This window comes from Canis lupus, chromosome 20 (genome assembly GCF_003254725.2).
Source record: "Canis lupus dingo isolate Sandy chromosome 20, ASM325472v2, whole genome shotgun sequence".
Lineage (NCBI taxonomy): Eukaryota > Metazoa > Chordata > Mammalia > Carnivora > Canidae > Canis > Canis lupus.
In genome coordinates this window covers 22805696-22832494 of record NC_064262.1, presented here as the reverse complement: position 1 = coordinate 22832494, position 26799 = coordinate 22805696, and the positions used below count along the sequence as shown (strand labels likewise).

Here is a 26799-nt window from a genome sequence, read left to right as displayed (position 1 = left end):
TCTCTCATGAATGAATGAATGAATGAATGAATGAATAATAAATAAATCTTAAAAAACAAAAAACAAAACAAAACAAAAAAAACAAAGCCAAAATCTTCAACTAAGATTTTTAGGGTGGGAGTGGGTAGATGGAAAAAGCAATAGTAAGCTGCTTCACCAGTCTCTTCACAAAATCTGTGTACTAAAGCAGTAAGCTATGCATTTTGGATCATCTTTTCTCTTTGCACATCTCAGATTAAAGCCCTCTTTTAGGACTATCAGCACTTTTTGAAATTCCTGACTTTATTAATACTGTGACTATACAAACAAATGCATAAGAGCTTTTAAGAACTTCAACTACTAGTATATAAGCTTTTAAACATGTTTAGAGCACTTTGTCCCATTAGTGGTTAGCTTCTTGATGTAGAATATGCTAGACACTTACAAACTTTTATTTACAACAGCTCTTTCTTAACTATCCTGCTTGGCATGCAAGAATCTTTTATAGAAACAATAACATAGTAGAAAAAACTTCTCAGCCACTGGCTATTGCAAAATCAGTCACCTGATTGAAACTATAGCCGTTCCAATTTGTATACTTTAGTGTGCACTAAATTATCCTTAAAAAATGGAAACACCATATTTCTTTCCCATAACTTGTCCTTGTAAATAATGTATTTTAAAACTTTCCCCCCATTTAGTCTATTCCTGTTTTGCTTGTTATCACCTATGATTATGGAAAAAGAGAAAGAAAGCAGGTGCCAACTATTCACTCAGGTAAAGAAGACAGAAAAGGCACCAATGTGTGATTTCCTGATTTCTGATGTTCATGCCATGTCTATGCAAAATTTCAGATTCTATGCATCTAGTGACTACAATCAATAATTAAGGACTCTAGGAACTTGGAAAGAGGAAAGACCACTAGGATTGGAGTTGTCTGGACGATTTTTATGGAGGATTGGGACCTAACCCTGGCTTTAAAGATAGAATAGGACTTTGGTAACAGAGAGTAGGAGGGTAGTGTTTTGGAAGGTATTCTATAGAAGAGCCAACCAGATCAAGGCACAGGGTATGGATGAGGATGTCTTATCAAGAAGAGTATAAAGAATCTGTGGCCAATCAGACTGCATTACTAAGTTGGGAAGGGACAATGGAAGGCCTTGAATAATACAATAAGGAATTTAAGTTTAATCCTATAGTAAGTTTCTATTAGAAGATTTTTGAAGAGGGAATCCCTGGGTGGCTCAGCGGTTTAGTGTCTGCCTTTGGCCCAGGGCGCAATCCTGGAGTCCCGGGATCGAGTCCCACATCGGGCTCCCGGCATGGAGCCTGCTTCTCCCTCTGCCTGTGTCTCTGCCTCTCTCTCTCTATGTCTATCATGAATAAATAAATAAATAAATAAATCTTAAAAAAAAAAAAGAAGATTTTTGAGGAGACTAACAATATCAAAATTAGAGTCACAAACTAAACTTAGTTAGCTAAAACCAGAAACTTGTCATTCACTATCTTATTTATACAAAAAAGTTTTGTTCCTCTCTATATAGAAACTGGGAAGTATATGTGTATATATATATATATATATATATATATATATATATATACATGGATTTGTTTATCCCATTTTTTTTCCCTGGAAATACTGTTTTCTCCAAGTCCTATGCCTTCTGACTCTGCTTCTCATGGATACATACCCTTTTCCAAAGCACGACGCACCGGGGGACTGCCAGGAAAGCAAGCTATTAGGGTCGAGAAACTACAAATCCCAACTGACTCTCCAGAGAAGAGCCAGTGAACAGTTCTTCCATTCCAGAGTATCCATGGGACCTGGAGCTCACTTCACCCCTCACATTTCCATAGAGTGGAACAACGATTTGTTTCCGATACTGTGCCATGAATTACAGCTGGAGACGGAGGGAGAAATACTTAACACTTCTATAGTATTTATTATTATCGACCAGAAGAAAGCAATAGTAAAACAAATGTTTATGAAAAAAATTTTTTTAACTTCTGCTGCTGGAAGCATGACTAAATATTGTAATTACTCAAACTGATTGGAAGTAGAAAATGTCCCAGAATAGTAATTCTTTTTCTTTTTCTCTCCTTCCCCATTCCTTGTCAGCTCCACCCCCCCCCCTTTTTTTTTTTTGCCTCTGCCTTGACAAAATGCTTCTATCAGATGCCAGCCTTGTTCCTGGTTCCACCACCTGGCTCCGGAAGTATGTTGCTGAAACTGTCCAAGCTCTGACCCGAGTCATTATCTCAATTCCTTGTTCTTCTAGATTATTCTGTTGCCATTTATGCCAGTTCTTTTGGCAGTTGCACCTGTGGAATGAAGTCGTTAAAGGGAAAAAAAATTAATACTGGAAATTCAAGAGTTTGGCAGCAAAACTGACAAAACTTACATGCCTCAGAAGTTGCAGAATGGATGAAAAATTTGGGTCAGGGAGCCTCCCAAAGCATAGTAAAACAATAACAACCACATCCACCATTCCTTGGGCATTTAGTGATGCCAGGGACTGATCTAAGGGCTTCAAGCACATGATGAAGCATATTGTAAAAACAAAAGAGCAGATGCTGGAGTCTGCCCGGTTCAAATCCTAGTACTGGTATTTCTAGCTGTGTGGTGCCCGGCATCAATTTTCTTAACTGTAAAATGACAGTAACTGTGTATCTAATGGACAAGGCTATTTTAAGGATTAAGTGATGTAAAACAAGTTAGTAAGCAACATCAATGCTTTCGAAACATTTTCTCGTTTTATCCTACAATAACCTTGTAAAGAGGGGACAGGTTCACAGGGGAGAAGCTATTTTCCCCACACCTAATCAATGCCAGATCAGGATTTGAACCCAGATCTGCCTGACTTCCATACCCAAGCCTTACCCACAAAAAAATACCACCACAAGAATATAAACTATATTTTCTTTTATAAACTGGTCTTTCCTTTTTGAAGCACATTCCTAATTTGAAGCTCAATGAAATTTTAAAAACAAAATATTATTTGGAGAAGCCCCAAGGGCACAAAAAATTTTAAAAGAGTAGCTTAAGCCTGACTGCAAATCAGCTCAGCTTTGTTTCATAGGAACAACTTAAAGATAAGGTAAGTTCTTAAACAGTTTCAAGTGGTGTTACATCTAGGAGAGACTTATCCATCAGGCAGGAACTTTCCGGAGGACACTGAAGAAGTGCAGAGGACGCTCAGAGTTTGTATAATAATGACTAAGAATCTTTCTCCTACTGTTCCCCAAATCCACCTGCCAATGTGATGAGCCATTTTGGCCATCTGCTACAGCCCCTCCTGCAGCCAGTTATCTTTGGCTGGAAAGATTTCCCAATATCCTGCCCAACAGGGAGGCTTCTGATAAGTTGCTGCTGCCTGCCCAGCCTTCAGACCAAGGGCTTCTCCATGTGCTTCTGGCCCTCTCCCTCCTAGTGCCAGACTTCTTTCAGGATGGGAGGGTTGTGACTGCACCTTCGTAGGGCTCAACCTTGGAGAACACCCAACAGTGAGGAACACTAGTGAGCCAAAAATACAATGCCAGGTATTTAAAATAATTACAGTGCTGCAACAAATAATTAAAAAAAATGTATCCTTGTTATTGTTGAATGGGGAAAAAAAGTATTTCATGTAATGCTCTTCTGGATATATGTTTATATGCATGGGAGGGTTCCAAATGAATAAAAATATTTTAAAAAACAAAATGTGGCACAGACCCAACATAGTAAACCCAGATACATATTGACACATTTAAAATATGACCAAGCTGGCAATTCATATCACTGTGAAAAAGACTGAGTTAGCTATCATTGGTCAGCTGTTTTGAAAAGAAGTTACAAAGTGGGCCTCTTGCTCCCTACTTACTGCTAAAACTTAACCCTTTAATTCATCTGTAATAAGGAATATTTTATAAAAAAAAACAGAAACTATAAAAATAGCAATAAAATAAAATAAAATAAAATAAAATATGGGCAAATACCTTAGTAATCTTAAGAAGCCATCTTCAAGCAGAACACAAAAGACAGAAACCATAAAGGAAAAGATAGCTAGTTTCAATGTTATAAATATGTAAAACTTACAAACATGAGAATCAGCTTGTAGTATTGTTAGGGGGCCACTTTCCCCCTCACTTGTTGGTTAAAATTAGTTTAAGAAAAGTATGTGTGGGGGCACCTGGGTGGCTCAGTGGTTGAGCATCTACCTGCAGCTCAGATTGTGATCCTGGGGTCCTGGGATTGAGTCCTGAATTGGGCTCCCTGGATGGAGTCTGCTTCTCTCTCTGCCTATGTCTCTGCCTCTCTGAGTCTCTCATGAATAAGTAAATTTTTTTTTTAAGTATTTGTGGATAGCATTACATAGGGCACATACACATATACACTCACAGAGATGGGGGCAGGAAGAGAGGATCCATCTCAGCAGGGGTTATTTAATTTGGCATATTAAGTTGAATTCCTGCTCTCAGTCAAAACCTTGGGTGTCCAGGAAGAGATGAGGAAGGTCTACTTTGAGGACTTCAGAATCTACTTGGAGACCTACACTGTACCCATATGGGTGCTCAGCCTAAGGCAGAATGTGGGAGATGCTATAAGAGAGGTATAGATGAAGGTTTGTGGAAATATAAAGGGAGTGTATTCACTATTGATGATTTGTTTGATTTCTTTTGCTGGAAGAAGTCCTATTTGAGCCAAGCCTGTATGGGTAGATTTCAACAGATAGAATTAAAGGTCATTTGAGCAAAGGGTATTGAGGTAAGAAAAGAAGGTCCTTTGGGGGAAATATGAGGGGATGTGGTTTGTCGTAGGTGTCACAGAGTTGTGGTTGTCAGTGTGGTGTCCTAATATGCAGCACCAGCATCACCAAGGAACTTGAGAGAAACGCAAATTCTCAGGCACCATCCAAAACCTATTGAATCAGGAACTCTAGAGATGGGCTCAGGAATCTGGACTTAGCCTTCCAGGTGATTTTGATGCATGCTAAAAGTTAAGAATCATAATCACACACTTCAGAAAAGTTGTACACCATAAGTCCTTTTTCCCTCTAAGTATTAGGAAAAGACAGTTCCTACACTATGTGATTCTGGTCAACACATGTTCTTTCAAGAGGAGTTTGAAATGTTACATAACTCTTTCTTATGGAGACTTCCTTTATAAGGAGAAAAAAAAAATAGAGCAGGAGAAAGTTGTTGAAGACAATTCATGAGAGAGGAGAGACAGCACCAAAATAGGTAACCAGAAATACGAGTAGATGTAAACTCAAGAGGTTGGCTGGGGGACAGATTGAATGAAGGTGCAAACAAAACCTCAGTGATCGAAGGGGAGAGAGACATCTGGGGAGTGTCCTAGATTATGTGACAATTGAAAAGAAGGAGTAGATAAGATGGGAAAGAAGGGGAAATTGCAAAAGGATAGAATCCAGAAATCCTAAGGAAGGAGATCTTGTCAATGAGGCAAAGAAGAAATGGCCAGAGATGGAGATGAAGACTCGAGAGTCTATAATGTCCCAAATCATAATTATAACTCCCAATATGTCATGGAGTCTTTTGGCTAAGGCTGCTATTGATATTATTAAACAGAAGTCTTTCCAAAAGAGAAATTTAGCTGTGTTTTTAGGCAGCTGGGTGGAAGCGATCCCAAATATACACAGGTGAGCCCAAAGTGGAATTGAGTGAATGTTAAAATACCTTTTTTAATTGGCACTGAAGCTTGTGTGTGATATAAATGCATTTCGCCTGGGTGAATGAAATCATGGAGAAGTACAAAGCCCCATCTGGGATGTTAGGCAGTGACTGGTCCACCAAATTTTTCAAGATGAAAGGAAATCACACATTTGCCAGGGAGAGATAAGCTTGTATAGGCCTAACGTCTTTGTTTTGGGCTGGTCTCATACTGACTCAGTTATTAACTTAGAGGGGAATGAATTTGTGATTATTTAATGAATTCACTTTGTTAGGCGAGACAGTTTAAAAGCAGAGCTAAAAATACAAAATACTAAACAAAACTAAAATTCTGGGCAGCCTGGGTGGCTCAGTGGTTTAGTGCCATCTTTGGCTCAGGGTGTGATCCTGGAGACCCGGGATCGAGTCCCACGTCGGGCTCCCTGCATGGAGCCGGCTTCTCCCTCTGCCTGTGTCTATGCCTGTGTGTGTGTGTAATGTGTGTGTGTGTGTGAGTGTGTGTGTGTGTGTGTCTCATGAATAAATAAATAAAATCTTAAAAAAAAAACCCTAAGAATTCTACAGGAGCCAAATAAATAGTGCAAATGAGTGATACAGGCCAGGTATGAGGCAGTAGGGCATGGTGAAGACTGGGAGAAACTGGAGAGTCAATTACCTATCTCAAGGGAGAAGCCAATGCCAGATTCAGCTCATTAGTGCCATGCAAATGCAAGCCCAATGTGGCCAGATCTGATGTTTCAAATGGTGCCAGATATGTTATGATGTGATATTTTAAATTTTGTACAATATTCCAGCCAAACACTACAGGCCTGCAGATTTGGCGGATAGCCTGCCAGTTCTCCATACCTGGCCCACAGAATACATCTCTCTTAAACTGATTAAATGGGCAGCTTCATAGAAGAGGTAGCATTTAAGCCAAGCAAGTGTATAGATTTTTCCTTTATTCTTTGCTATCAACTTCATTTCAAGGATCTCAGGCCAGAAGCATGGCATGGGGTGAGAATAGGTATTGAAATGAAAAAATACAATTAAAAAATATAAATGGACTACTGGATAAGATACGCTCTAGGAAATGCAAAAATACTATTTCCAAGTCCGTAAGAGGAAAATAGAAAACTTAAAAAGGAAAACAAGACTAGCTAAGACTAAATAATGTGTAGGTATATTCTGGACATTCAAGACTCCAGTTAGGAGCATCAGTTTAAAAGAAAATCACAACATTTCAAAATTATGCTTTAAGTTTAACATCTTACTTGAAAACCCAGGAGTTTAGAGGGCATCTTTGTCCACCAATGAAGGAGGGAGTTAAAAACCCTAAAAACCTTTAGTTTCACTTTTCCAAAGTGAATGCTGTAATATGTCATTTGGCTAAAAATATCCCTTTCTGCTGAGATTTTGCGATATCACCACCAATGGCATTTTTAATATTTCACTCAGCCTAAGAGGCACATTTTGTGACATTTCCAAGGCCCCCAAATCAGAAAACATCTTACAATCCATGGTGTTTTACAGTAGTTGACTACAGATTTAAACACGAGCACACCATGGCCTTCTACAATATCTGTGCTACCATTAACTACACACATGGATCGGATGTATTGTCATTTTTTTTTTTAAGATTTTATTTATTCAGAGAGAGAGAGAGAGGCAGAGTCACAGGCAGAGGGAGAAGCAGGCTCCATGCAGGGAGCCCAATGTGGGACTCGATCCCAGGTCTCCAAGATCACACCCCGGGCTGCAGGCGGCGCTAAACCACTGCACTACTGGGGCTGCCCGATGTATTGCCATTTAAAGTAGCTTTTTCAAGAATGACAAATTTGACACAATGTGATGGGTATATAACGATCCTTTGTACTATTTTGAACCTCTGTGAGTTTATTTATTTATTTTTTCTCTGTGAGTTTAAAATGATTTCAAAAAGACTCTTTTAAAAAGATCACACTATGATTCAGCATGAAAGCAAAAATTTATTGTTGTATGTAGCAAGGCACAAAATTTGATCAGTGAGAAGCAGAGGGACATTAGTGGAGTGAATTTTTGTCAGTGAGATGATGAATTTTCACCTTTTGTAGAGCATCTTACAGGACTACGTGGATGAAGTTGTGTGACATTCTGTATCTTAAGTACATGCAAAGAGATGCCTCCTACAGGCCAAGCCAGGCAGTTAAAGCAGGAGAAATAGCCAATCCTTTGGAACAGATGAAAAACATTTCAAAGTAGAGGCTGATGTGCAAGACCATCATTCAAAAATCATGTCAGAGTTTACTCTGAAGCGTGTTTCTTTCTTAGTGGACATTAAACACAAACAAAACACAGCTTAAAATTGATAGCAGTTTTTAGAACTGATTGAAAATAGAAAATGTAGTAGTTAGCCAGGGATTGCGCTTTTGTAGTTATCCTCACGAATTTACTTTAATGTCTTTTGTTCTAGAATCTGGACTCAAAGGTGAAGTATTCTCAGTTGACTAAAAGACAGTGTCCTGACTGGAAACTATAAAACCAAGACTGTAAGTTCCATGAGGTCAAGACTGTGCCTGTCTTATTCATTGCTGTCTGTCTGACCTCTGAAAGGACCTGACACGCAGGCGCACTACGTAAATATGTGTTGCATTAATGAATAAATGAATGGGTAGAATGAAACAGACTCCAGGGTAAGCAGGCTTGCTCAGTAGAACGCTCCCTTGGAAGGCAGGGGTCAGATTAACATCTGAACTTCATTCTCTCTTCTATTCTGAATCCGCAGGCCACCTCTAACGTAGAGTTTAAAAAGACTTCTCTTGGGGCACCTGGGTCGCTCAGTAGGTTAAGTGGCTGACTCTTGATCTCAACTCAAGTCAGGATCTCAGGGTTGTAAGAGAGAGCCCAGTGTTGGGCTTCATGTTGAACATGGAACCTGTTAAAGATTCTCTCTCTCTCCCTCTTCCTCTGCCCCTCCTCCCCCTGTGCTCTCTCTCTCTCTCTAAAAAATAAATAAAAAGAAAAAAGAAAAAGGCTTTTCTTCACTCTTTTCAGACTGTTATCTTCTGATGGTACAGCCTGCCAGGCAGCTTGGATATGCTTTACAAATGACTGGTTACACGGTGACAGGGCTAGTTTCTCTCAAATCAACACCCCAATCCACTCCCCTACAGGGTCTGGCTGCCTGGAGAAGAGCAGGTGCAGAAAGTCTTGATGTAGTACCCAAGGGCAGGCAAAGAACTCTTGCCTGACCTCAGAGGACCTTTACTGTTCTCACCCTGGCTTCTACCCTAGGAAGCATCAGAATCCCTCTATGACACAGTAGAAAGTCATCTTTGATTTAGAAGAATGGAATATTGTCAATTCTGCATTCCTAGGAGATGGGAGTAAGGGACATACATCTGTATAACACATCTTGAAAAAGTTGTGACTCTCTATGATGAAATAATACATGGACTATTTCAGCTGAATTATACACTAGATTTTAAAATAATACAGTTAATTTTCAACTCCCTGTGACCTTTGGACATACACCTTTCAGATACCATAAATACTATCATAGTAATGACAAATAAATGATTTCTTCAACTTATCCTGCAAGGAATAAGATATTTTTATGTATTAGCAGCAGTTAATTGGGAATGACTGTAAATATTAAAAACTGAAATAACAGTCAAAACTCTGGGACACCTATGTCGCTCAGATGGTTAAGTGTCTGCCTTCGGCCCAGGTCATGATCTCCAGTTTCTGGGATTGAGTCCCACATTAGGCTCCCAGCTCAGCAGGGAGTCTGCTTCTCCCTCTCCCCTTGCCTCTGCCTCTCTCCCTGCTTGGGCTCTGTCTCTCTCAAATGGATAAATAATATTTTTAAAAGAATAGTAAAAACTCCATTAATTCACGGAGATGCTAACCTGAAGTTTACCATTTGTCTGGCCGCCTAAAAAGTAAAGGTAAATGCAATTGCAGGTAGTTTTTCTTCATCTATTAAAAAAGAGCCAACTATTTTTAAACTTTCTGGAAGCACTCAGCTATTTACGAATGACAGGCCTAACTTAGGCTTTGTTCTTGCTTATTTCTGCAGCAGGTTCCTAGAGATCTCTGGTCAGTTCTGCGACTGAGGTGAATAAAAGCTTGACCCTGGACTTGGAGCCGAAGTTCAGTGTCAACTCTACCACTTTCTAGCTCTATCTCCTATACATGCTTCTGTGCTTTTAAAAGAGTAGCTTAAGCCTGACTGCAAATCAGCTCAGCTTTGTTTCATAGGAACAACTTAAAGATAAGGTAAGTTCTTAAACAGTTTCAAGTGGTGTTACATCTAGGAGGGACTTATCCATCAGGCAGGAACTTTCCGGAGGACACTGAAGAAGTGCAGAGGACGCTCAGAGTTTGTATAATAATGACTAAGAATCTTTCTCCTACTGTTCCCCAAATCCACCTGCCAATGTGATGAGCCAGAAGCACATGGATACATACAACTCCTATATATCGAGTTTCTCTAAACTTCAGTTTCTCTTTTATACAATGGGGAGAATAATAATACCTAATACCTACCTCATAGGGTTGTTAAGATGATGAGTTAATTCATATAATGCAACTGGCCTGTGGTAAGTGCTTAATAAACATTAGCTGTTAATATTATTGTTTCAAAGTTGTCTAGATGTATGTATGTATGTCTTTGGGGATAACTAGTAATTTACGTCCCCTGGTAATACTGATGGCCTTCCTCCAGTTGGTCACCATTACTGAGAATCTCCTTGTGTTAAAACAAGCAGGGGCTAGAGGTGGGACACACCGACCTGAGCTTGTTCACCATTTCTCCTTCCCTCTACTTACGGGTTTAAGATAGGCAACGTTGCTGTGACGAATGTCATTCAAGAGCTGATCTCTGGGAGTGATTTCCACCAATGGGGGTGGCCTATTTCTCGGCACTGGTTTGAGCGTTCTGATGACATCCTTGAGGTTGGTTTTCTCAGGTGGTTCTCTGGCCTCCGGCATCCGGGATTTGCGCTGGATCCTCTTCAGCTTCACCACTCGGAAGGAGTCAGGGTCCGTCCTGTACTTCGGAGGCTGGGATGGCTTCTTCATCATTTCATTCTGTCGACTGAAGGGGGCCACTTGGGGGTTGGGAGGCTGAGGAGGAGGCTGGAGGAACTCTTGCATCCTGGAATCAGGCATGGGTCCTCCCAACCTCTCCCACATTCCCGGTGGCAGCCCCAACCCATTCTCCAACATGGCTATCAACTTCCTCTGCTCTTTGAGTTGTTGCTGCTTTTGTTCCTCTTGCCTTTTCTGCCTTTGCTTATCCTGATTCCTGGTGAGCAGATTGGTTACCACCATCCTGGGACCTGGGAGCTCAAAATGGTAGCCCATCTTCAGGAGAGTGGTGTTTGCCTTCAACAGCCTGGATATTTCCATTTCAGCGTGATGGCCCAGCATGTGTCTTTGATTGTGAAACCGAAGCTCGGTGAGTGTCTCGTTGAACTGGAGACACCTCATAATGGCCACAATTCCTTTGCCTGTGATGAAATTGGACTCGATGTTGAGAGTGGTAATGCTCCTATTTTCCCGCAACATGTTAGCCAAGGCAAAGGCAACGTTCTCGTCGGCGCCCACGTTCGCTAAACTGAAGGTTTTGATGTGTTTGTTTTTCTTCATCGCATTGACAAAGTCCAGCAACATCTCCTTAGGGATGTTTTCAATGTTGTTCAGGTTGAGCTCCTTCATGTCAGGGTCATTCTGTCTAACGCGCCTCAAGCTCCCATCCAGATCTGTTTGGTTTCCCGAAGGCCTTGCACTCACCTTTAGAAAACTGGTATCTAGAGCTAACTTCTTAGGATCTAATTTTGATATTTTTTTCTCACTTTTTTCTTGGGCCTCTGGTCTGTCATTCTGTTCTCCAAATGCTTTCTTCACTACTTGTGGGCTGCTGCTCTCACCATTTCTGATCTGCTCCCTTGCCTCACCTTGCACTCCTCTTTGTGGCTTTTCAACACTCTCTTCACTGTCAGCCTCTTCTTCCTCATCTTCATCCTCATCATCCTCATCTTCCTCATCATCATCCTCATCATCCTCGTCCCCTTCATCTTCTTCAGCATCAGCATCATCGGTTTCTTGGACATCATTGCTGCCTTTTGATTCCCTTTTATTTGCAGTGATTTCATTGTTAAGCTTTTCTTTTAAATACTGGGACACATTTTTATTACCTCTGCCTACTTCTTCATGCTGCCCTGGAGTGTCCACCTAAAAGAGAGGTTTTTGAGGGTTAGAACACATGGCAATGCAGAAATACGAGGCAGAGCAGTAGCTACTGGAAATAAGAAATGTGTTAGGAAATGAAAAAAGCAAGCACATGAATGGTGTGTCTAGTATTCCGTTTGCTGTGCATACACATGGATAAAAACACATATACAACATATAAAAGTTTATAAATGTATAGGGAAAAAAATTCTGTTGCATTGTTTACCAAATTAGTAGTTCTCTCTTAGAACGAGAGGGAACCATTAAGGTAACTGGGAAGAGAGCAGCACCCAGATGGCTCAGTTGGTGAAGCATGTGACTCCTGATGTCAGGGTTGAGTTCAAGCCCTACATTTTGTGTAGAGATTACTTTAAAAACAAAATCTTAAAAACAAAAACAAAAACACAAAAAACAACTGGGGAGGAGACACATTTAGGGGATTTTCAGTTTTCACATTATAGAATTCTAAAGTGTTTGAGTGTTTTTTTTAATAAAATACACATATTAGTTTTATAAGCAAATATAATCTAAAGAAAGATGAACTTTTATAGCTATACTATAGATACGTACAAACACATTGACATAATGTGTATGTCAACTTTCCCTGAAAACATAAACATATTGTGGGAAAAATGAGAACACTTTGATATTCTGAAATAGACCAAAGACCTAGACTTGGATTTTTTTTTTTTTTTTTTTTTGTCTCCTTAGCTCTAGGACAACTGCCCCCGGGCTACTCCAAGGACAGGATCACTAGTCCAGTTTCTTTTGAAACAAAGTATCTAGGGGGCAGAGCCAGCCACAAAAGAGGGCAGGATTATACAAATCCTTGGAAACAACTGCTTAGTCTAGAAAGGAAATTGGCAGTGTGTAATGAATAACATTTTATTAGATTCTTACCCATCAATTAGTGTGCTTTCCTATATACCTCTCGTGTAACTAACTCCTAAGTGTCATTTCAAAAGCTGGTGTAGCATTTTCAAGCAAGAACTTGATCTTCTTGCTCACAACATATTGTAGTTTGGAAGTGAGCCTTGGTAACAGTCATCCTTACCACCTTAAAGCCTTCACCACTGCATTTCTCATCGGTCCCAGCAGGGGGAGCCAATCATCAAGCTGTTTAAATTATACCAAGGGAAGAAAACGTGTTCAAAGTACCCAATTTTCTTTTTCTGAAATTTGCATTCATAAAGAATTGATTTTACTCCAATTGCATAATACAGTCACTCCAAATATCGGCAGATTTTGCCTAAAACTCTAACCTGACCAAGCTAGCAATTTCTTTTCTTTAGTTTAGTAAATGTTTAAACACTTCTGACCACGAAACCATGGTTTATATATATAAGTCTTCTTACTTACAGCCCATGTGATAGCAATGTGACAAGATATATCTGTATCAACAGGTATAACTAAAAGTGGCTTTACCTGCAGGATCTTTCCCTTCCTTTTGCTGTGTCATTTTTAAGTGGAACATTAATAAAAGTATGGTGATATACAATAGGTTCATAGATTCAACTACAATTCTAGTTTTCATAGAAAAATATATTTAAGAAAGAACTGTCTTTACAACTCTATTTAATAGCTATCAATTCCTAAATTCATTACCAATATCCAATAAACTGCATTAATATGGAATTTGGTTATTTAACTTGGTTTAACTGCAGGTTGGCTGGTGGGACTTCAGAAAGACTGTGATGCCCTTGCAATGGTATGTGAAATACTGCATATGAATGTATATACAGAAGAAGGGGTACAGAGCTTTCATCAGCTTCTTAAAGTAGCCTGTGTGCCAAAAAAAAAAGGAGTTAAAGACAAATGCTGATGGGTTACGAGTTAATTCATTAAGTATCATGTCTGTAGAATACAGGCTTTCCTACACAGTGAACCCTACAGCCTTTCTTTTAAAAAGAAGACATTTACACAGAAATTACTGCTTTTCCTTCCCAATTATACCATATAAGTGTTTCAGGAATTTCCAATCTGGCATAAGATTAAACGTTATGATTTAATCTAGCAGTGGCAACAAAACAAGACCAAACATGAAGTCTTGAGAGATGACAGTTGCCACATGCACACCTGTCGCTCAGGCCCAGGCAGCCGTTCCTCTGTTGTACACAAATCCTTGATTACCTGGGACGGCACAAAGGTGACAGGGACACGTTCGTCTTCCAGCATGCGTCTGGATGCCTTTTGCCAATACATATAATCCATAAGAGATTTATGGTCAAAGTTTCCCGTGGGTGGCTTGTCGGTCTGATCCTTCTGAATCATTCCCGTGGGAAGCCTGGGGTCAGGGGCCATGACCTCCATTTCCGACTGCAGTTTTTTCAGCTCTTCGGGGGACAAGTTGGCCAAGATTTCATCTTCATCAATCTCCTCATCAAAGAGTTCTTCTTGATCGGAATTCCTGCTATGTTCTGACATGGTTTTTTCCTCTATGCTTTTCTCTGTTACTAGAAAAGAAGAAATAATCGAAGACTCTCAAAAGAACAAAAATCTCTCAAGGAGTTCCCCCAGCCAACAAGCATTCCAGGTTAACACTACTTTAAGAGATTTCCCCCCAAGAATCCCAGTGGTGTGCGCGGCCCAGCTAGGGGTGACTGCAGCTAAGCTCACGCCGCGTCTATATTAAGTAGGGCTTGGCTGGATAGGGTCAATTTATGGAACCACTGTGCTGCTCTCATTTTGGCAACTTGAGTCAGCTGCGCAAATCCATCTGACATTTCAGGGCAGCTGCTGAGGTTCGCCAGTGAGTAACAAGTCTAGGGAATCTCTACAGGAATAAAATTAGTGCTCTTCCTCTATACTGTCATGCCCCAATTCATGCAGCCCATACACATCAACCCCAACACTACAGGGGAGGCCACTTTTTTTTTATTTAGATGACCGAAGCAACTTACAAGATTTTGGAAGGAAGATCCCACCAGCGACTTGAGTTCTACTGAAGTGAAAATTCTACTTGAAGGTGGAACTCGAGCTCTCAGGGCTTCCCTCTTTACTACAGAGTGACTCTGAAAGCAAACCTGCACACAGCAGAGCAGAGGTCTGGCTATGTTACTCATTCCCTGCGTAAGCTGAACCTTTGCAAGATGATGTCCTTATTTGCATCTAGATCCTGTGATCTAACAGATGGGGACAACCAGCACTTGGATTGCCACGATAAGTGAGGAGTTTCATATTTTAAACAATTTGCTTTTCTTACTAAGTATCCATGAAGCTGGAATAAATTAAACTGGATCGCAAATGAAATGCAAAACAACCCCAAACTTTGTTACTGTATACCCTTTCATAATTGCCAACTTTGGGATTTTATGAATATAATGCTTAGTCAAGCATTTAATGCTTATTTCAATGCTTAGTCAATGCTTATCTATACATTTATTGTACAAAAGTTAAGATAACACAGGGAAGTATAAAGAAAATAAAAATTTACCCTATGTCACCACTATGAGCTACCACTATTAACATTTTGATTTATCATTCCAATCCATTCTTCTGGGCATATGAACTAAATAATCTTTTGTCATCTGTTGTTTGTTGTTGTTGTTGTTGTTGTTGTTGTTTTGACTTACAAAATCAGGATTTTTCCATAGCATTTTTTTTCTGCTACTACGTTATTTTTCATAGCTCTCTGTTAAGACTTTTTGGATATATCATGATTTTCCAATCCCCAGTTGTTGAATATTTGGGCTATTTTCAATTCTCACAAGCACATGGAGTTAATAAACATTCCCTGTAGCTAAATAATTATACACATGTAAGGTTATTTCCTTAGGAAAAGGTGAACACATTCTAAGAAATGAAATTGCTAGGTCCAAGAATATGAAGAAATGGAAGGCTTTTGGGACTCCTGGGTGGCTCAGTGGTTGAGCACCTGTCTTTACCTCCGGTTGTGATCCCGAGGTCCTGCGATTGAGTCCTGCCTCGGGCTCTCTGCAGGGAGCCTGCTTCTCCCTCTGCCTATGTCTCTGCCTCTCTGTGTCTCTCATGAATAAATAACATCTTTAAAAAAATTTTTTTTAAAGTAAAGAACATGTGCACAGTGGCAACACACTGTTGGCCTCTTGCCTGTCAAGTCTTCCTACTGTCCCTGTAAAAGGGATGATGCACTTGGCTTCAGTGGGCAGGGAGGTAGACCTCTTTGAAGATAACTCTTTGCAAAGTATCATTTCATAGACGTAGTTTGACAATGGTCTAAAGAGACTTGACCAAGAAGAGTTTTGGATTCAAGGAGATTTGGGAATGTGAAATTCTGCTTTTGCCTTTTAGAGATTTGTATGGCACCTAATTTTTAAACACTGAGAATCACACACACACAAAACCAATTTGTTGAGCCCAATATTCCCCAACCTCATTTAATTCATGCTCCTCCTAGAATTATTTGTTAATATCCTGGGCAATTAACTTTCCAGAATTCATATTTTGGGGAATACTGGTCTAAATAGGAAAGAGAAAGATCTGGCATCAGTCTGACGGATTCACATTCCAGCTGAATTTTTTTGGTGGCTATGGGCTACGGGAATTACCTTCATCATATAAAAGGGATCTGAGAGGGCACCTAGATGGCTCAGTGGTTGAGCGTCTGCCTTTGACTCAGGCCATGATCCCGGGGTCCTGGGATCGAGTCCCACATCAGGCTCCCTACAGAGAACCTGCTTCTCCTTCTGCCTGTGTCTCTGCTTCTCTCTGTGTCTCTCATGTATGGATATATAAAATCTTTTTTTAAGGGATCTGAGAATAATAGTTACCATATGCAATTATTGAGAACTACATGAGGTGGTATATGGATATACAAATTAAGCAGGACCATGCATGGTAAAGAGCAAGCCCTCAATAAGTGTTAAATATTACTAGTCTCATCTTTCGTGGACAACCAAAGAAACATTTCAAGAAAAACAAAGGCAAGTAATACATTTTATAAACCACTTCCGCGAGAGAAACTATTATATTAATGTCAATAAACAAAAGAGCTTGAAAAAATCTCATTGCTTTTACAGAAAGCAAGAGGCTTTTAGATGGGATTGTGAGTAAGGAAAATAGAAAACCACCATTTGCATATTATTATACAGCTCTCCCAAGAAAACGATCTGAATTGTGGCTGGTAAGCTTTCAGATTGAAATTCTCTTCTGGTGACCAAACGTTTTTGATGATCAAAAGCAGATTTAGGAACTGTTTGTAAGGGGTGCTCTTTCAGCTAACTTCCATCTTGCTGAATGAGTCCAGGAAGTGAGTACATCTCTCCCAGCTGCTTCCACTGTGCATTTTACTCATACGCTGACAGAGAGGGTTTTGCTGGTGTAATTAGCCTCGTTTGACACACAGATGATTTAGCTGCGCTTTCTGTTAATGATGCTGTGCAGCTGCCACCTCAGCAGCTTCTTGCATCAGAATCCAACCACCCTACCGAAAGGAAGCAGCTAGCTGTAGGACAGCTGGGCTCTATAGCCCCATGGGGCACCACGGGGTCAGATCCTCTGGCAGAGGTGACCGAGGGCATTGATGATGCCCCAGAGCCCACCCAGGAGCTACTGAGTCAGACATCTCGGGTTTGGGTTCAGAAATCCATAACTTTTGAAAACTCTCCAGGTGGTTCTGGTATGTAAATAAGCATGGGGCTCACAGAACTATGGCAAGACACCCATTTTACAGATCAGGGTCAGATAGCTTAAGGAACTGCATTTGATGAAGGTTACAACATTCTACCCCCAAATTCAGCACCTTGGGATATGGACTATTTTAAGCTGAAGGTGTTTCAGAAAAGGCAGGTGCAGGAAGGACTCTCCAACCTCCCCCTCCCTGGGCTCAAGCAGCTCCCAAGTCCCTTACTGGAGAGGTGCCCTCCCCTTTAGGCAGAGCAAAGGAGAACCCTTAACTCAGAAGACAGGACTCCAAGAGGAATCCAAATTGACAAGCCTTGCTACATTTCCCCCACTTTACTACCTTTAGCTCATTGCCTTTTGTCCTGTCACATGTTTTTCCATGATTTTCTACTCTTCGTTAAAACTTAGCATAAAATCACTTAGGTTTAACATTTCTTGGGGTATTCATTTCCATATGAAGCCTCCTGTGTCCGGTAAAACTTCTATTTAGTACATTTGTATGCTTTTCTTTTGTTAATCTGTCTTCCATCAATTCAATCTACAGGGTCTTAGCTGGAGAACCCAGAAGGTAGTAAGAAAATACTTTTTTCCTCACCTACACTAGGCACGTCAGCTCTGCACTTGAGCACTTGAGCTACTTCATCTGCGAAAGTGGGATGGTAATTATGCCTACTTTAGGATTTTCCAAAAACCTAAAGGACACACTCCATGATAAACATTTAACATCAGTTATCATATTTTCACAAATAAATTATATCAATTTTTTTCTGCCTAGAAAATGCCTGATCCCTAACAAATATTAGTTCAAGACAGAAATAAATGGCTGTTCCGTTTTATTCTTTGCAAACAGCACACAGAATACATGTAAAAGAAATACGGAAATCTTAATACCTTTATGAAAAGTCCTGATGCTAAAAGAAAGCACTTCTTCCTTTGATCCACTTATTTTTTCACCCCATTTTCTCTCAGGATGGGGAAAACTATGGATAAGCCACATCCTCCTTCAGCCCCAAGCACTGGCTGTAAATGAACACGACTTCTATAAATGGTTTCCAAATGTTACTAAATAAATCAGTTCTGTCTTGTTTGTGGCACCCTATTCTCTTATGCAATTTCATCTGGATCACCAACATTGTGCTCACTGGCTGCAAATTGCCGGAAGATTCTGTGTGTGCAAAATAAATGCCTGTCTGTCTCCTCAAATTTCCCTGACCCATGGTTGCATTGCCTCAGGATGGACTCTTAAATTCAGGAGGCAAGTGCTTCTCTACAGCCAAAATACCCAGCCTCTCTTGCTTTTACCAGACCTCAGAGTGGCTTGAATTATGAGGGTATTTACTATTGTATCTTAATTGTTTTATAAGCCAACTCAACATTGTGAAATTAAATTCATTTGATCTTGGTTTAATTTCAAGGATGAATTCATTCTCTGTACTTCTGAAGGGCATGAGGATGTTACTGTCCTACTACTAATACTGCTACTACACTGAGTATCACCTTTACTGCTATGACCACCAGCACTGCTACTTACTACTGCTACTACTAGTGTTGCTACAATGTTTATTACTGTTGCTACTACTATTGCTATTAATATGACAGCTGGCAGTTACTACTACTGCTATTAACTCTATAGCCACTTGGGGCACGACTGGATTTCAACTCAGGTCATGATCTCAGGGTCATTAGACTGAGCCCCAAATTGAGCCAGTGTTGGGCAGTCTGCTTGAGATCCTCTCTCTCTGCCCCTCCCCTTGCTCTCTCTCTTTCTCAAATAAATAAATAAAATCTTTTAAAAAATTGTAGAGTCACACCACTAATATTTTTTGAGCCCTTAACATCACTAAGTCTGGGAGAAGTGCTTTATAGCTAATATGCCAATCTCTATACACAATGCTCTTAGAAGACGGATACTTTTATAAACTCATTTTACAAACAGGCATAGGCATTTGAGCTAAGGACTAATTGCCTCTAAAGTCAGGGCTCTCAAATGGTGTCCTGTTACTTCTTTCCAGTCCAGCAGGAAGGGCATCTCAAGTCCTTAGCGGACTTCAATTAGCACAGAAAGCAATTGCTCTGCTTGTTGGTACAAATAAAAAAATGGTGAACACCGGTAGACCGTAACTCATATAATTGTCCATAGCAGTAGTATCATCATCAAACGTGTATTCAGAATGTTGACTTTGTGAGGATTCCTGGATCAAATTGGTCTGGAGATGGCTGGAGAGCTAGAGAGATTTCTTTGTGCCAAAGTTGAGAACATCCCAATGAGAACGGTGAATTTCTTTTTTCTTAATTAGTATACTAGCATTTTAGTGAAAAGGAAAGCACCCAAGTGATTTGAGGAAACACAAGAATAATCCAATCTTAAATCACAGATCAGTGAGGTTGAGCCTCCTAGATTTTTGGTAAACGTTAAGGATAATTGTGAACATCTAAATTGAGAAAATAGTCCTTTTTTAAACTGAAGACCACAAAAACCTTTTGTTTTTGTAATGTTCCTGGGGCACCCGAGTGGCTCAGTCTGTTAAGCGACCAACTCTTGGTTTCAGCTCAGGTCATGATCTCAGGATCGTGAGATCGAGCCCCATGGTGGGCCCCATGCTCAGTACAGAGTTGGCTTGAGATCCTTCCTCTTCCTCTGCCCCTCCCCACATTCCCACATAAGCTAAGTAAATAAATAAAATCTTAAAAAAAAAAAAAGCTGGAAAGAAATACACTAAAATGTTACAAGTTCAAGTGGAGGCCTTACTGATGCTTTTATTTTGTTTCATTTTTTGGGTCCAGCCTTCTCTACATTTCCAGAATAACAAAGACATGCTGCTTTTACATTTTAAAACACAGAAAATAACTGCAGATAATCTTTAAGTTAATTTCAGAATAATTGCCTTAATCTTCTACTTTGGGCTATGAATATTCTGCTAAAACAGGTAGAAAATGAACGCAGGTCTGATCAGACACGCAGAACAAAATACTTTAACCCTTAAATCATCAGCATCTTTTAAAACAACCCATCCATATTTTTCTCTGGCATTTGTAAATGCAGCAGGCAACGTCAGGATTTTCTTTTTGGATACCTCATTACTCTGATGTTCCCCAATTACTTTGATACAAATTCACATTCTCGAAGGCAGAGATATTTTAAAGACTTAAAAACTGAGAGCAAGCCTAAGATTTCCTGATGACTGTCTACAACACACTTTGCCATAAGGAGATTTTCTTCAATCAAGCTGAGATTTGCACTCTTTCAAAACAAAGGGTGATCATACAACATTGTGACTATACTTAATGCCACTGAACTGTATACTTAAAATTGGCTAATCTGGTAAATTTTATGTTATGTACAATTTACCACAATAACAAAACAAAGGGTAGTGAAATTCAGAAAAACATAGTGATATAGGAAACATATTTTATTTTGAAAGATCCTTACAACTTTCAATACCTAAAGGTGTGTTCACAGAAGTGCCCGGGTGGCTCAGTTGGTTGAGCCTCTGCCTTCAGCTCAGGTTATGATTTAGGTGTCCTGGGATTGAGTCCCATAGCAAGCTCCCTGCTCAGCGGAGAGTCTGCTTCTCCCTCTCTCCCTTCCTTCCACCCATGCTATCTCTCTCAAATAAAATCTTAAAAAATAAATAAATAAATCTTTAAAAAAATAAGTGTGTTTACTGTGACCTGTAAACAACCTAAATACCCAACAGTGAGGGACTAATCAAATTATATCCTATTCCTACAATCTAATACCACAAAACTAGTCTAAAACTAGTATGCTAATTAAGAAAGGGGTGCCTGGGTGGTTCAGTCGGTTAAGCATCTGCCGTTGGCTCAGGTCATGATCTTGTCCTGGGATTGAGCTTCCCTTCTGCCCCTTCACCCTGCTTGAGCTCTCTCTCAATCTCTCTCTATATGTATCAAATAAATAAATAAAATCTTTAAAAAAGTTAAAAATTAAAAAAATTGACAGTTGTTTTATGATGGAATCTTATCTATATGGAGTGAAAAATGCCTATTATTTGATGGCATAATTTGTTAAATTAAAAAACTTATAAATGTAATCCACCTATATTTATTTTATATATAAACGGAAAAAGTCTAGTAGGATCTATATCAAATGAAACAGGGACCCTTGTTTTCTTCTTTAAACATTTCCAAATTATTTGAATGTTTTGCAAGTGTATATGCACTTTTATGATTAGAAAAAACACTAAACCATATTTCATTTTATTTATTTATTTTTAATGTTTAAAAAATATTTTATTTATTCATGGGAGACACAGAGAGAGAGAGGCAGAGACACAGGCAGAGGGAGAAACAGGCTCCATGCAGGGAGCCCGATGCAGGACTTGATCCCAGGTTTCAGGATCACATCCTGGGCTGAAGGCAGCACTAAACCGCTGAGCCACCGGGCTGCCCTAAACCATATTTTAAGTGTGTATAGGTAATCTCCTTATTGGGGTCATTTTTTATCATTAAAATGTAGGCCATTCTGTATTGACATTATAAGGAGGGGTTAGCATCTCCCCTGTTTTACTATGTTTAAGTGAAAATTTAAGAATGGGTTATACCTGAAACTAAAATAATATTGTAGATTAATTATACTTAAATAAAAAATAAAATGAAAAAAAGAATGGGGATACTTTTTCTAAGGGAAAGACAAAACGTAAGGAGATAAATATGTGAGGGGGGGGAACCCAGCAAAATCAGTATTTTGAACATATGTTTACTGTAGATTACATTCATCTATAGATTTTGATAGAGTTTTAAAATAATCCTATTTAAGATGTTCAGAGAAATAAAATATAATTTGTCTTTCAACATAATTAGAAATTATCAAATAAGAAAATGAAAAAAATTAAAATCTTGGAAATCAATAATGTAGTTATGAGAATAAGCCATAAAATTAATAGGATAAACTCCAGTTGGACACAGAGTGCATTTCTGAAAGGGAACATAGAACTGTGATGTTCAGAATATGCCATGATTCTAGGGCTCCTATACATGCTTACCAGAAATTCCAGAATGAGAGTTGGGGAGAACAACGAAGAAGCAGAATGTGAAGAGAAATTACTGCTAATTTTCCAGAACTGAAGCAAGATTTAGTTCCTCTAAGTGGAAGTGTTTTCTGAATACTGAGCAAGATAGGTTTTGAAGCATTTAAAACCATTTGCAATTTTAAAACATTTGCACTTGGCCATACTTAGACAACTTGTAGTAAAACTAAAGGAGTCCAAGGGCACCACAGTCTTGTATTGGGGTGCCTGGGTGGCTCAGTGGTTGAGCGTCTGCCTTTGGCTCAGGTCATGATCCCAGGGTCGTGAGATCAAGTCCCACATCGGGCTCCCCGCAGGGATCCTGCTTTTCCCTCTGCCTGTGTCTCTGCCTCTCTCTGTGTGTCTCTCATAAATAAATAAATAAAATCTTTAAAAACAACAAGAACAACAACAAAAAACTAAAGGAGTCCAGAGAAACTACCAGGGACAAAAGACATTATCTGCAGAATAACAGAAACTCAGAGTGGCAGCAGACATCTCATTCATAGTAATGGGTGTAAACAGTCAATAGAGCAATATCAAAATATGCACTGGCAAGAGGAGCACCAAATTCAGGGAAGTGGCTCTCTCTGGGCAGAGAGAGAGAGAGGAGTGAAAGGAATGGGTAACCTAGGACCTCAACACTAATGATGATATTTGACTCACTCAAAAAATATTTGAAGCACTGTTGATGGGCATGTGAAATGCCATACTGTTTTCCAGGCATTCTGGAAAAACAGTATGGCAGTTTCCTAAAACATTAAAACTCTTAGATATATATCCAGAAGAATTGAAAGCAGTTTATGACAGCAGATTCACAATAGCTGAGAGGTGGCTCTTGAGCCAACCACACTGTCCATCAACAGATCAATGGATAAGCAAAATGTGGTATTTACACCTAATGGAAAATTATTCAGCCATAAGGCATAAGGAGATACTGTCACATACTGCAACATGGATAAAACTTCAGGACATTGTGCTAAGTGAAAAAAGCCAATCACAAAAAACCCAAATACTGATGCTGTCTGATTCCACTTTTATGAGACATCTACAGTAGTCATATTTATAGAGTCAGAAGTAAAATGGTCATTACCAGAAACTGGGGAAGCAGGAAATGGGGAGCTATTCGGTGGACACGGAGTTCCAGTTTTGTAAGGTGAGAAATTCTGGAGATGATTGCACAAGAGTGCTAATATACTTAACACTGTTGAATTACATACTTTGAATATGATAAAAAATGATTGAGATCATAAGTTTTATATTACAGGTTTATTAGTACAGTTTAAAAATATCTGAAAACATCTTGAATGAAAAACATTTAAAGCAAATAATTAGATGATCAAGATGTGCCCACTAATATTTATTTACTGATATTTGCAAATGATACATCTGATCATTGCAAATGATATAGTATCCAAAATATATAAAGAACTGATAAAATTCAACACCCCAGAAAACAAATAATTCAATTAAAAGGTGGGCAGATGACATGAATAGATATTTTTCCATAGATGGCCAACACACATATGAAAAGATGTTCAACATCACTGATCATCTAGGAAATGCAAGTCAAAACTACAATGAGATGTCACCTCACACCTGTCAGAGTGGCTAAAATCAACAACACAAGAAATAATAGGTGTTGGCAAGGATATGGGGAAGGGAAACCCTTTTGCACTATTGGTGGGAATGCAAACTGGTACAGCCACTCTGGAAAACAATATGCAGTTTCCTCAAAAAGTTAAAAATAGAACTACCCTATGATCCAGCAATTGCACTACTAGGTATTTACCAAAAGAATACAAAAATACTAATTCAAAGGGATACATGCACCCCAATGTTTATAATATCATCGTTTATAATAGCCAAATTATGGAAACAGCCCAAATGTCCATCAAATGATGAATGGAAAAAGAAGATGTGTATATATATATATATATATATATATATATATATATATATATATAATGGAATATTACTTAGCCATAAAAAAGAATGAAATCTTGCCACTTGCAGTGAAAATTGTCACTTGTCAATAGAACTAGAGAGTATTATACTAAGTAAAATAAGTTAGAGGAAGACAAATACCATGTGATTTCATTCACAGGTGGAATTTAAGAAACAAACAAATGAGCAAAGATAAACAGAAGAGAAAGAGAGGCAAACCAAGAAACAGATTCTTAAGTATAGAGAAAAAACTAATGGTTACCAGAGGGGACGTAGGTGGAGAGGGATGGGGGAAATAGGTGATGGGGATTAAGGAGGGCAATTGTGATGAACACTGGGTGTGGTGTGGAAGTGTGCAATCACTATATTGTACACCTGAAACTAATATACACTGTATGTTAATATTATATGTTAACTGGAATTATAACAATATTATATGTTAACTGGAATTTAAATAAAACTTAAAAAATGAAGTTCAGGGCAGCTCTGGTGGCGCAGCGGTTTAGTGCCGCCTGCAGCCCAGGGCATGATCCTGGAGACCCGGGATCGAGTCCCACGTCGGGCTCCCTGCATGGAGCCTGCTTCTCCCCCTGCCTGTGTCTCTGCCTCTCTCTCTCTCTCTCTCTCTCTCTCTCTCTCTCAGTCTGTGTCTCTGTGAATGGATAAATAAAATCTTTTTAAAAAAATGAATGAAGTTCAGTTGGCATCTCAAATAAACATATCCAATACAGGAAAAAATATGATCCTATTCATTTTTTTCTGAACTATCTTACAAAATAAAAAGCCACTTTCTTAAAAAAGTTGAGGGTATTATGTCTACCAACAGAAGAATGGATAAACAAATTGTAGTGTAGGGAAGACCACATAACAATAAAAATGAACTGCCGATATACACAGCAGATTGACCAAATTGCAAGAGCCTTAGGTGAGTGAAAGAAGCCAGACACCAAAGAATACATGAGTTAGATTCCACTTTGTAAAAAGATCAAAAACAAGTAAAGCAAAACCTTGGAGATAGCAATCATAAGAGCCGTGGCTGATGAAGAGTGGGGATTGACTGGAAAGCTGGCACTAGGGAACTTGTGGGGAAACAGCTCTATCTTGATTGGAGTGTTGGTTACATGAGGGAATCCATTTGTCACCATCATCTATTTGTACATCTAAGATCTAGGCATTTTACTTAATGCTTATTTCACCTCAATATAGAAATAAAAATTTAAACAAAAGATGGGGCTAAAAAAAAATAGGTCATGCACATGTGGCAAAAAAGAACCACAATATTGGTGGCACCAAATGCCTGAGGATATGAGGTAAAGGGCACTTCAGTTGATTGAAATGCAAGGAGAAATTTAGATATCACAGTTCAGTTACTCAAGAAGCACTCATGACATTGGAGAAAAGGCCAGAGCTTCAAGAAACTGTAGAAGCATAACCTGAAACCACATTCAGTGTCTCAAGAATTTTATCAAATCTTACTAAGTATAAACAAGCCTCCTCTTTGGTGTCTTTCCAAAGAACTAAAAAATATGGTTAGCGGAAATAAGTTAATTTTTTTCTTTACATTCACTTGATTTTAATTATATAAATCATACAAGTTTATTATAGCAAAAAATGGAACTATAGATCAGCGGAAATTAAAAAATGAAATGACTAGTTAACAGATAACAGCTCAACATGTGGTATGTGTGTGTTTGAAATGCTGTAATGCTTCTTTTAAGATTAAGATCTTTTTGGTCATTAGGTGAGATTCTGCAAATCTCACTTTGCAAAAACCTGTAGCTGTCTATTGAGGAGGATCCAACAGATCAAGTAATTTATCATATTTGTCCCTGTAACTCACTGTGTGATCTTTTTTTTTTTTAATTTTTATTTATTTATGATAGTCACACAGAGAGAGAGAGAGAGGCAGAGACACAGGCAGAGGGAGAAGCAGGCTCCATGCACCGGGAGCCCGACGTGGGATTCGATCCTGGGTCTCCAGGATCCCGCCCTGGGCCAAAGGCAGGCGCCAAACCTCTGCGCCACCCAGGGACCCCTCACTGTGTGATCTTAAAATGTTTTCCTCAGTTTCTCTCTTTTAAAAGATGAGTCTAGGGACAACTGGGTGGCTCAGGGGTTAAGCATCTGCCTTCAGCCCAGGGCGTGATCCTGGAGATCCGGGATTGAGTCCCACATCAGGCTCCTTGCATGGAGTCTGCTTCTGCCTGTGTCTCTGCCTCTCTCTCTTTCTCTCTCTCTCTCTCTTTGCCTCTCATGAATAAATAAATAAAATCTTAAATAAATTAAAAAAAATAAAAGATGGGTCTAGGGAAGCCTGGGTGGTTCAGTAGTTGAGCATCTGCTTTCGGCTTGGGTCGTGATTCCAGGATCCTGGGATTGA

The 26799-nt window shown here is 39.3% G+C and overlaps 1 protein-coding gene across 4 annotated transcripts; it reads right to left on the bottom strand.

Annotated features, from left to right (window-relative positions):
* Positions 1-1899: 1899 nt before the first annotated feature.
* LMOD3 (leiomodin 3) lies at positions 1900-18472 on the bottom strand. Of its 4 annotated transcripts, XM_049098178.1 has the most exons (5): positions 18337-18352; positions 14745-14867; positions 13921-14297; positions 10441-11847; positions 1900-2301 (listed from the first exon to the last, which is right to left on the bottom strand). In XM_049098178.1, exons 3-5 carry the CDS (start codon positions 14266-14268, stop codon positions 2275-2277), a joined length of 1782 nt encoding a protein of 593 aa, XP_048954135.1. In that variant the 5' UTR covers positions 14269-14297; positions 14745-14867; positions 18337-18352; the 3' UTR covers positions 1900-2274. The 4 variants fall into 4 exon arrangements, with proteins under 4 accessions (XP_048954135.1, XP_048954133.1, XP_025312324.1 ...); XM_049098176.1 differs by lacking the exon at positions 14745-14867 and having other exon boundaries at positions 18337-18472; XM_025456539.3 differs by lacking the exon at positions 14745-14867 and having other exon boundaries at positions 13975-14297; positions 18337-18465.
* Positions 18473-26799: the final 8327 nt, after the last annotated feature.

Excerpts from the sequence above, each read along its gene's own strand:
- LMOD3 (XM_049098176.1), bottom strand. The coding sequence starts at position 18,442 with ATGTGGCTTATCCATAGTTTTCCCCATCCTGAGAGAAAATGGGGTGAA. Across the intron at positions 11,848-13,920 it reads TGCCTGGGCCTGAGCGACAG|GTGGACACTCCAGGGCAGCA; the intron begins GTGTGCATGTGG and ends CCTCTCTTTTAG. Across the intron at positions 2,302-10,440 it reads ACGTTGCCTATCTTAAACCC|GTGCAACTGCCAAAAGAACT; the intron begins GTAAGTAGAGGG and ends TTCATTCCACAG.